General features: G+C 47.1%; 2 protein-coding genes and 1 non-coding gene across 3 annotated transcripts in view; 1 reads left to right on the forward strand and 2 right to left on the reverse strand.

Annotated features, from left to right (window-relative positions):
- Positions 1–361: 361 nt before the first annotated feature.
- On the reverse strand, positions 362–4,363 carry LOC135806199 (protein rolling stone-like). Its single transcript, XM_065320354.1, has 3 exons — positions 3,935–4,363; positions 2,435–2,584; positions 362–1,841 (listed from the first exon to the last, which is right to left on the reverse strand). The coding sequence occupies exons 2-3, from the start codon at positions 2,543–2,545 to the stop codon at positions 1,113–1,115; spliced, it is 840 nt and encodes a 279-aa protein (XP_065176426.1). The 5' UTR covers positions 2,546–2,584; positions 3,935–4,363; the 3' UTR covers positions 362–1,112.
- A 1,767-nt stretch (positions 4,364–6,130) lies between these two features.
- Positions 6,131–11,872, reverse strand: part of LOC135806208 (uncharacterized) — a 36,051-nt gene continuing 30,309 nt past the window's right edge. Inside the window, exons 24-27 of the mRNA XM_065320364.1 lie at positions 10,513–10,653; positions 8,539–8,639; positions 8,235–8,291; positions 6,131–7,056 (exon numbers count right to left, since the gene is read on the reverse strand). Of these exons, the coding sequence (XP_065176436.1) occupies positions 7,040–7,056; positions 8,235–8,291; positions 8,539–8,639; positions 10,513–10,653 (316 nt within the window). The 3' untranslated portion in view covers positions 6,131–7,039. The remainder of the gene's footprint in view (positions 7,057–8,234; positions 8,292–8,538; positions 8,640–10,512; positions 10,654–11,872) is intronic.
- On the forward strand, positions 11,770–11,851 carry Trnas-gcu (transfer RNA serine (anticodon GCU)). The gene has a single exon. It is a non-coding gene; the product is annotated as a tRNA-Ser (tRNA).

An 11,872-nucleotide genomic window follows, 5' to 3' on the forward strand; every position in this document is an offset into this window, starting at 1 on the left:
GACCCCCCCCCCCCCCCCCCCCCCGTTCTTTGGCACCCGACAGTACTGTGCCAGCTGATCCTGGCTCATGGTGTGCACAGGAACCGGGAAATTCTGCCAATTTTGTCACAAAAAAACATTGTTGCCTGTTGGCACTGTGAGTTGGCATGCATAACCTACATAGATAGGTGGGAACCTGACTTTGAATGGACGCATGATGTGCCTGTATTTAAAAAAAACTCAACATGGTCCTGCTCTTTACTTCTGTAACTGTGTAAGGGCCTGGGCAAACTTCGAAACGAGCTGCGTGCTCTTCATGGAGGAGAGCACTGGGTGCACCCTAGGTAAAACGGTGCCACACACAGACAAGTCCAAACTTAGACCTGCCACAGACTTCAGTCTTGAAATCGAGCAACCGAATTAGCAGCATAATGAAACGAGAGAGACCAATAAAAATGATCCCTCATTCACAGAAAGCATCAACATTGAGTACACTCTAAAACAATGATCCAGCATTGAGAAAAGAAGTTAGATTGCAGCTCCACGTAGCACATCAGCAAAGAAAGGGATGATCTCATGCTAGAACTGAATTAAAACTAAAATTAGCAGATTTGGGACTCACATACGCCAGTCTCACCAGATCAAGGGCTAAACGTCTAAAATCAAAATGCAGAATCAAACCAGCAGATCTGGGGCTCTTGCATGATAGTTTCACCAGATCAAGAGCTATAATGGATAAGTTATAAAGCTGGCAATACTCACACTTCGGAAAACCGAGAACCGGATGTACCAGTGACAGCCAGACTGGTGTCACAGGCACAATAATTGAACAATGCATCCTCAACAGAATTAAGACACCAAAGAAGAAATGAATAGCACTAATACTATAATGATCATGTAGAAGATTCATGCATATGCAACTGTTCCAGAACTTCTAATACATGGACAAGCGTTTTATATTGAATCACGTATGCCCGCCTGAGTTAGTCACAACTTTACCATGTCAAGTAGCTGGGAGAAGTAGAAGTGTTCTGCGACGTCCATACGGTATAATTCCGGACTCGCTCCAAAAACTAGGAAAGCGTATGAAGCCCAGAGATGTAGAGTACCGAGCTGATAGCAAGTAACTCTCATCAGACATGACGCATGGCGATTCCATCACCTCCACTAGGTGCAACCTTGTTGCACGCGTGGCGTGCAATGGCCACCCTGAGCTTCATGATACCGTAGCAGATGAGATGGACCACTGGTATACCTATCAAGACGGCGGGTAGGGACAGGGCAGCGGCACCACCGGGCTTACTGTTCCAGTCCAGTGGAGAATAGATATACGTCCGATTCTGGGTGTTTGTTCCACCCGACAGGGTGTAGATGACGGAGAAGATCAAATACGCTACGCCAAAGACCAGTGGATAGATGAAGTGCAGGACGTTGACCTTGAAGTTAGTAAGGCAAATGGCAATGACGGTAAGCACCGTATTCAAGGCATGGACGGACACATCCAGGAAACCTCCTCGCGGACTGAGCAGGGCGTAATACAGAATGGTGATGAGAATGCTACTAGCGAGACCTATGGAGAAGATCACCTGCTGCAGTGCATGCAGCCAGTTCCACACTGCCAAACCTTGTCTGAGTTCTTCATCCACCTTACCCTGCAGGAGGAGAGATCGGCGCCGCCACAACTGAAAAACACCCACAATGACGAAACCAACGAAGCTCAGTACCACCATCAAATAGCCCCAGTTGGTCAGAAAGATGAACCACTTTGCACTGCCTTCGTTCGATCCAGACCAGATTATGATGGCAACCGAAAACGCAGCAAAGACGAAGTTTACAACAAGCAATGCGATATCCGGAATAAACTGCAACAGAGGAAACACAATAAACACAGAAAGTGCAACACATTGTCACATCACGGCAACAACCTTTTTTGTTAATATTTATCATGAACAGAATACTGGTCATCGGCTAGGAAAAACAGAATTTTCATGGTCCACAGGTCAATAATTGTATATGGCAGAATTTCAGTTGCAAAGGGCTTTCCTTTATCAGGCTGTATTGAGACATAGTCCCTGTTCACTACTTGAAAGTAGTACCACACCATGCCCTGCTAACTTTTGAAAGTCATACAAATACGCACAAGCCGCAGCACTAGCCGTTCACATAGCAATCGGTTAGCGGTTGATTGCTACGTCCCAACAATTCAGTATGAGTTTGTCAAGTTGATGGTAATCCTGAAATAAAGAAAGATTATTATTACCTGTTTAGTCTCGGTCGTCTCACGTCGGCTGTACTGCTCCCTTTCCTCTGTTATTTACCATGGTATTGGTGCACCACCACACTTCTTATACTTCCTTTCTACGCCATGGCTGGCAAGCGCCCCCTCCTCATCTATATTGGCACTGATTCATCTTTAGCCACTGGAAGGCGTAATAATAAAATAAATAAATCTTACTGGTGAGCTGGACAGCCATGCTGCATTCTCCTGAGTTGCAAAGAACTTTGTACGAGCAAACTCTTCCCTGAAAGGAAAATCTGGGTTCCTCGGTGGAGTTCCTTGTGACATTGTTATCCTTTGCTAGTCTGAGATTTGTTTGTCCAATACCTGCAGGATAACAGTTAGATGCATACAAACAAAGTACATGTACACACAATCGGTATGGGCGACACATAGTTGTCTGTCACCACACTTGGAAACACGACTCCGGTCAGGCACACCGCGGCAAACGGGGGGGGGGGGGGGGGGGGGGGGGGAGCATCCTAGGCTGTCACAGGCTCTTGTACAGTGCTGCTCAATGAAATCCGATCGCGTGAGTCAAGTTTGCGCCTTGCACCATTTCGCAGCCCAGTGTTCCCAGGTCTGGGGCCGCACAACGCCCGGCGCGTACTTGAGTGACTCGATCAGATTTCATTGAGCTGTACTGTACATGTAGATGACGGCAGTTGGGCATTTTTTTCTTGTGAGGTTGGAACACTGGGAGCCAGTGGACCGGTGACAGGCCCCGGTGATATGCTTTTAGTAGCAGCACTACCATCTACAGGTCCAATGCCAAGGATTACATGTAGTTTATCCCTCTGAATATGCCACTCTTTTCTCAGTTCTGTTCTTCCTTCCTTCTGTCTCTCCTGACCCCCCCCCCCCCCCCCCCCCTGTTATGTTCTGCAATGGTTGGACCTCAGATTAGACTTGCACCGGGGAAGATCACGGTTGTACTAATGTATTCCTATGGTGTGGCATGATGACCACCACATCGCTACAATCTCGTGTGATGCCCATTTTATCATGTGTTAGGTCTACTGCAATGTACAAGCGGCATTCTTGCAATGTAGATGTAGATGGCCTTGGCCAGCAGGATAGGTATGGTTGATGTGCACCATGCTGTGCACGGTCCTGTACCGTACCCCAGTAGGGATCTACTCCTAGTACTGTAGTACAATGTAGTCATGTATGTACATAGATAAACCTTGTTTGTTTCCCAACACAGTGTCCTCCACCTTGTTACGTGCTGTCAAACCCGCAACATTGACAACATTGACATGTAGTATGAACATGCAGTACAATCTTGTACATAATCATTGAAACTCTCTGTCACATTCTAATTATTTTTTTAGAACATGCCAACAGTTGCATTCTGTAGCTAATATGCACCTACAAGTCTCACAGTGCCACTTAAATCTTTGTGAAAATCTGACATCTCTATTGCTCTGCAGCTTGTATTCGGCATCCCAAGGATATTTTAGATGCCGCGCCAAGTACTACAAAAAATATAGTAGTAACTAACTAGTAATAGTTAGCTACAAGTACTAGTAGTTTGTAGCCTGTACATGTAGATTGTTACGTAATGATTATGTAGGACTACTAGTACTAGTATCACACTACCGGTAGTGGCTGAGTGAAAGGAAATACTGAGAGCAGGATGGCACACACTGAGGAAATTCGGCACCCCATGCTCACCTCACTCTGACTTCAGCGCCTGTCGACGCTCCCAGAGTCTGAGAGCTCCAGGAGTAATCGCAGTAGGAGTACTGCTGGTCAGAAAGTGAGCCCTGAACTCTGTCTGTCCGAGATCCACTGCATGCAGCAGCACTTGCACGCGTCCTGGCAATGATTATGTAGCGGTGTAGTGGGATATTTTCTCCACGCTTCACTAGCTGAAACTGTTTCGCGACAAACACACCACGGCACTAGTGCACTGGCACTGACACTAGGAACTTCTAAAAAATAAAAGTAAGTACAAGTCATGTACTTTTATACTATTCCATTCAATACAATCATGTACTTTTACTAGTTTTAGTAGCAAGGTATTGTTCCTTAGCCCCCTGCTACAACTCACTACTACCGGCACTAGTACTAGTACTACCTGTCCTAGGCTGTCCTAGGCTATGCTTCGACCAGGGTCATGCGGATCTTCGACAACGGACAAGCAGTGCCAGTGCCAGTGGCCTACAACCCAACTACTTCCCCCAAGCACCTAAATCATGCCTGGTATCTGTTGAAAGTCATCGTGATGCCGATGGGCCAAGAACACCCACACATAATTCTTTCCACGCTTTGCACATTCATTCACAAGCGGTGGAACTAGTCACAGCTTCTCTGAGCTTGCTAGCTAGCTCGTATCCGCGTACATCATGCTATTCTGTTCATGGGGCTGATCAGCTGAAGAAGCAGACATGACACATGACACAAGTCTGTACTGTAGTCCTGTACATTTTTTTGGAAATGACATGATGTAGTTGAGTGAGTGTCACTTCACTGTACTGCACTGACACTGTCTGTGACAGTGAAATGACAAGAGAAGTAACTAGAAGTGGCACTACAGAGTACAGTCCAGACCAGTGCGCCACATGCGTGTGCAAACATGTATTCAATATGTAACAATTACATAGTAACAACAACAGCAGCACAACATCAACACCACCACCAACAATAACACAGAGAGGTTAGGATGCACTTTATTTGCGACGTGACACGCAATTTCACGTCAAATTTGGCGTAAAACTCCAAATTTCGATGTGACTTTCCGCAAGTTTCTGGTGTATGATGGCCACTTCCTTGCTTGTCACTTTGTATGATATTACATTCTGTATTCGCTGCTTCCATGGCGTGGCCTGCAAACTGCAATCCTTGGGCAAATGTCATGTTTGCTATGTTGTGCTTTGGCCATCAGCTTGTCTACACACTGTAGTTGAATTATTTTTGTTTCACAACTGACTTCCTCAAGTACGGTGGCCACTGCTTTGCATGGCATTATACATGAAGAATTTCCTGTTTGTGTCGTGTGCATGTGCGTATGTGTGCGTGGCCACGTGTGTGTGCCGTGTGCATACGCATGTTTGTGTATCTGTGTGCGGGGTAGCGAGGCGGGGAGGGCTGGTATGTATCAGTGTGTTATTGCAGTCTCATGGCTACATACAGTGCATCGCGCGTGTGGTCATGTTTACCTTCGGGGTTGGGGAGGGAACGGAAAAAGAACTGAAATTATCCATATAAAAACCGCTCTGTGAGCGGTTCTGAAAAACCTTTACTGGTACTGCCCCGTCGTAAAAGTAAGAAATTAGAACTGGCCCATTGTCCCCCCAAATGCGAACTGATCCACCTAAATCGCGAATGACGGGACCCGAACGCACCAGTAGCACGAGGTTCCTACCTGTGGACGTGGATGCAGATGGGGACGTTGGTCCGGACCATAGGCCATGTAATGTACTAGCGGTATGTGGTGTTACCCTATGATAATTGCTGTCCTGTGCCCTCCCGACCTCGTGCTACTGGTGCGTTCGGGTCCCGTCATTCGCGATTTAGGTGGATCAGTTCGCATTTGGGGGGACAATGGGCCAGTTCTAATTTCTTACTTTTACGACGGGGCAGTACCAGTAAAGGTTTTTCAGAACCGCTCACAGAGCGGTTTTTATATGGATAATATAATTATATTCGATATCCAGCCTGTAAAACGGTGCCATGCTTGCGAACTGAGCAATCCGACTTTTGGAACCAGTTTCAAACTGGCTTTCCATCTAGCCAAGGTACCTCAGTGAAGTCTTGAAATCGCGAAATGATCGAACTGAAGAGTGTAGAATGACATGGATTCCTGTTTTACCCCGGCATCATGGCGGCATAGAATCACACTGCAAGGACTACTACTGAATTGCCAGATCGGGATGGGAACATCATGATCTTTCTCTTCATGGGACAAGAACTTCGTGTACGGTATTTCTATTGGAGAGAAATTCCGCTTACCAGTAGGATGACTGATCATGGTCAACGTATTTCAATACAGTACAGGTCCACCAAAGTGATATCATATGATTATTATTTTGATAAGAATAGAGTATGCAAAGATCAATCAATCCCTCTCAAAAGTAATTGTTTATCAAGGCATTGCCCTTTTAGTCAGCTATTTTGAATACACGATGATCCAGAAAGCGAGGTTGACTCGTAATTATACTGATACAGTGATAGCACAAACTTATCTCCTACACTAAAAAAAGAAAGAAACAATGTTCTCTACTGAAGACGGACAGGATCTAAATCCACCAATTGGTCCAAAGCCAAGCTGGGAGCTTCGGACTTGGAGCCAATGACCACTGAATATGGCTTTGAACTGGCCAGGAATTCTACTCGCTCTAAAGAACACGGACACATTCTTGAGTACATGTACACTATCACGGTAGCACTGTTTTCATAGGTCATACTTGTGTGGAGCCATGTATCTTCCTGAGCCGATGCCGGCATATACGCCTTCATTACTGCGCACGTAGCAGCAATGCCGGGGACAGGAGTTCGGAAGGCCACAGCTTGTCAGGGCAGAAGGAAAATTCTAAATGTGAGAACAGGAGGCTGCCGGGTTGATTCATCTGCAGAAAATCTCCCATCCAGCATTGTTCCAGCTGTAGCTAGTGAATGTAGGGCTATCATGTACTTCACCTGCAGTGCATGTTGTTGCAATTATGGGAGAACATGCACTTGCCAGCATGGCGCTTTCCCCCAGGTGCTGTGTATTCATGGTTGGCTGGTGGCATTTGGCAATTTTTTTGGAAGGTTCCCCACATCACAGTATCTTATTCACACCATCGGCAGTCCTGCAGTGGCAACATGAAAACAAAGCAATACAACGTTACACCATGAGTTTAGCCTTCTATTTGGATGTGTATAGCTACATGTAAGTCATCTTGGATGCCATCGGTGCGGAAAGTGAAGCACAGAGGCTAACCACCGTGACTTGAGCACTTGCACGTGGCAGTGCAGTGTCATAACATCACACAAGCCAGCATGTTTGCTTGTAGATAAGGAAATTACAGGGCTGCCACTTGAACCGTTTTTGTTTTGGAAACGCTCTGATTTTACAGGTCGTTCCGAAAAACCGACCGAAAAGCTGCTTCACCATGTTTCAGGAATGTTCAAGAAATGCCCAACTTATGGGCCAAATCTGTGGTTCCTGGCTCTTGAAATCCCAAAAATGCTTTGGCTTCTAAAGGCGGCGGTGCATCCTTACCCCAGGACGCTCTTCCCCCTCGGCCCATGCCGGGGTCAACCATCTTCAGATTTTACCAACAGAAAAGAGAGGTGGACGGTTCAGAATAGTGGCACCCCTGATATTACTGGATGTCTGTGGTTTCCAACTAATTGTGTTTCTTCGGGCGCTACAGTACTGTCGGGCACAGACTGAGAACGGAGTGCCGAGGAAAGGCAGGCTAGAATTTCATCAAGCACAGCATACCAATGTAGACACGGTGACTCAACTGCGCATAAACTGTAATACATGAAAATAAGAACGGTCTAGGCTAGGAGGCTGACCCCCCTCCCAGTTCTTCGGCGACCAACAGTACTGTAGTCACACTATCGAAGGCAGATAGCTGTCTTCAATGGAAATACCGTAACTTCCGTGGATAAGCCCACACGTTTACATATGCGGTTGAATAAAGCCCATCCCTGCACATTCATTGGACCACACGTAACGCGGCGTTGGCGTACTAGCCCATGCCATGGGCTTGCCAGTACTTGAACTTTTTCACTTTCCTTCTTTGTTGTTCGGAATGTACAGGTACCTGGATATGAAGTGACAATTTTATTTAGCTACTATAATGTACATGTCCATTAGCCCATACCCACATATACCCACACATATACACATGTACTTGAAGTATATAGGATCATCTCATGGACGTTTTGAATGAGATAAGCCTGGCCCATGGACACGATGATTGCCTGCAGGACTCTTTGACACTAGAAGACTTGTGTTCTGGAACAAGGCCCTTACCTGTGCCACTGTGATAATGCGATGGAAAGTCACTGTGCGTAAATGAAGAGTATTGAGCTGTGTACAACACAACAAGCAGAATACAGATTTAGTGGAAAGACCGTGGTAACTTTGAAACTGGTTTCAAACCGTTTGGTCGGATCCGGGCTTATGTTCACACTGGTCAGTTCTACTCCATTTGTTATGATCATTTGGTCAGGGAACGGTCCATCGTATTTGGATCTGAGGTATGGCCTGGGCATTGGTAACACGAGCAATTTGTTTTATGCGGGCTACCAGCAAAGCACTGTCTCTGATTCTATACCTTTGGACTGGTCTTCGACAAAGTAATGCGAGTTCATGGGTGTTCCTGTCTTGGTGCGAAGCTCATTGTCCCGGAATGACATGAGCTGTCCAGTTGACCATCTGTGTCACAAAAAAAGGAAGAAGAAGACGGGAACAGCCAAGGCTCTGAGCGCCTCTGTCACGGCTATTGTAGCACACACATTGCAATCAGAATTCTTGGAACAGCCTGGAACAGACACAGTGTCATGCAGGGGGTATTTTATACCACATTATGCAATGTCATCTGCAAGGGCATTGCTATAAAGCAATGGCTGGCAATGTTTAGACAGAGATATGTTGGTATCCATGCCGCATCTCCCTCGCCCTCCTTCTCCTCCTCTCTTCTCTCTCTCCCTCTCTCTCTTCTTTCCTTCTCTCTCTCTCCTCTCTCGCTCTCTCCCTCTCCCTCCTCCTCCCTCCCTCCCTCCCTCCCTCTCCCTCCCTCCCTCCCTCCCTCCCTCCCTCCCTCCCTCCCTCCCTCCCTCCCTCCCTCCCTCCCTCCCTCCTCCCTCCCTCCCTCCCTCCCTCCCTCCCTCCCTCCCTCCCTCCCTCCCTCCCTCCCTCCCTCCCTCCCTCCCTCCCTCCCTCCCCTCCCTCCCTCCCTCCCTCCTCCCTCCCTCCCTCCCTCCCTCCCTCCCTCCCTCCCTCCCTCCTCCCTCCCTCCCTCCCTCCCTCCCTCCCTCCCTCCCTCCCTCCCTCCCCTCCCTCCCTCCCTCCCTCCCTCCCTCCCTCCCTCCTCTCTCTCTCTCTCTCTCTCTCTCTCTCTCTCTCTCTCTCTCTCTCTCTCTCTCTTCTCTCTCTCTCTCTCTCTCTCTCTCTCTCTCTCTCTCTCTCTCTCTCTCTCTCTCTCTCTCTCTCTCTCTCTCTCTCTCTCTCTCTGTAACTTACACATACACATACACACCACACACATACACACACACACTTGTACTTGCTCACTGCCATAACTGGTCACGTGGTTTCCCCTTGGGAGAGGGGAGAGAGACACAAAAGGAGTCTTGGAAAGGTGACTCAATTGGCTATTGAACCGCCCAACAGCCTGTGAGCGCTGTGGGTTTCCCAGATTAGTTGTTTCTTATTTTGTCGAAGTCATTTGGTGTTATAATATTATTACTCTGTTCTGGTGTACTACCATGCCAATGCTTGAAATGCATGGACGGACTGATCTGAGTCGAGCTGCCCGTGGATGTTGATTTGGGGCGAAGCTTCTTGAGGACTTTGAGTAGAGAGAGCGTTTGGCTCAAGCTTATCCGACTTCCACTTTGTTTTACCTGTATTCTCGTGTTACCTGTGAATCCCTTGTTACCATAACTGTATTGCTGGAACTAGTGTGTGTGACCTCGGCAGGGAGACAGTAACACAGCCGACACCCCCTGAAATTCCCAAATTAGTTAACTATGGGTGGACTTGGAAATGATCCCACTTATGGGCTCATCACACCTCAGTAGGTGGGTGAGGACAAGGTGCAGAAAAAGGACTGACGGCATCAGGGTATCTGTCCCAGGATCCAACTGCAGTTACCCCTGCCGCCAGTGAAGGTAATACTTGCTACTAGTGTGGGTGGCTAAATCAGAGTGGATCTGATATAAGCTTCACGTGACCATTGATTACACAAGGGTTACTCTAGCCAGAAGTAGTCCATGGTTAACAGGTATGTATACTGGCTTAAAATTGAAAGTATGAACCCTGAAACCAACAAAGTAGCAGGCGCAACACTTTCCACCTTCAAGCAGCCGAGCCTGTTGGCAACAGACCCAACACTATCTGGCAGAAGTGTACCCACCACCCGAACTAGCTGGCGTGCATGCACACACACACACACACACACACACACACACACACACACACACACACACACACACACACACACACAAATACACACACAGGCACACCAGCAAGCCCCTCAGCAATGCCGGCCGGGTAGTCACATGTTACACCCAGCCTACGTGCTCACCTTGTTTGTCTTGGATTGTTGAAGTCGCGCGCCGACATGCTCCTCTGCCTAACACTGATATCATTGATAGGTGTATATTGCTTGTTGAAAGCCTTGGCAAATTCATGATAGTCGATTTGGCCATCACGGTCTTTGTCACACCTAAACACATGTTGTACAGCAACCATGGTCAGCGACTATTATCGTGAGCAAGTGGCATCCCAGCACCCCCACCCTCATACAACCACGTAAGCTGCAGTGCAGTGGGTTGTCTCAGCGGCCGGCCCAGTTTGCCGGACTGAGCCCTTGGCGTTTGGTCACACTACTGTGTCAATCATAATTATTATGGTCAGTAGAATGCATGCCAGACTGTCACCAGTAACAGAGCAGAGCAACTTGCGGCTCACTCACGGCCTGAGGAGCAGTGACATCGGCTATGCATTTTGCTAGCAAGTAGCGCGCGACATATTTACAGCTTGCCCCGGGCCATTATGTGCCACTCGGAAGCCGAGACTCTAACTTATTCCGGCACACTTTGTACAGTGGACATTCCATGAGCTCTCAGGTACTACCAGTCAGGGTGCCCTCCCTGCTGAATCATTGTGACCCAGCCCTATTGTATGCCGGACCTGATGGCTGAGGCTTACACGTACCAGTCATGTGCATGTATTGTACTATATCCGGCAAGAGTATAATAATTTACTATAAGGCCATGGTAAAAATTATCTATGATTCTCAAGTACGCGTGCACCGATTTTTGGCGGCGCACCGACGATTTTTTTTATTTCTGCGAAAGGCATGAATCAGGGAGGAGTAAAATACCGGTATTTTTCTACTCCCTGGGCTGAATAATAAAATAATTACTTAGTATATGAACCTGTGACGTACATATGTGTGACCCTGTCTTTGGAAATAAAAAAATTGTGGGAAATAAAATGTAAAGTTACTACTAACCAGGGAGTAGTATAATAAATAATATATATATTTGGTATTGTACTACTCCCTGCTACTAACTATTATTATAAACTAAAACTAAATATTAATAATAAAGTAAAAGGCCAGAAACAGTAACTGGTTCTGGCCTTTTTTTAAACTTTAGTTGTCGTTGACAGTTACTTGACACATAGCATGACACTTGACAGCCTCTGAGCCGGTGTCAGATGACCAGTACATGATGTAGTCTACAGACAGTAGTGAGTAGAGTAGATCTACACAGTGCAAGTGACCAGGCACCAAGTCGCCAAGAAAATCGGGATATGTCCGCCAAGTCTCCACCGTGACGAGGTGGCCGAGTGGTTAAGGCGATGGACTGCTAATCCATTGGGCTCTGCCCGCGTGGGTTCGAATCCCATCTTCGTCGTAAGCGGATTTCTTTTTGCTT

This window comes from Sycon ciliatum, chromosome 1 (genome assembly GCF_964019385.1).
Source record: "Sycon ciliatum chromosome 1, ocSycCili1.1, whole genome shotgun sequence".
NCBI lineage: Eukaryota > Metazoa > Porifera > Calcarea > Leucosolenida > Sycettidae > Sycon > Sycon ciliatum.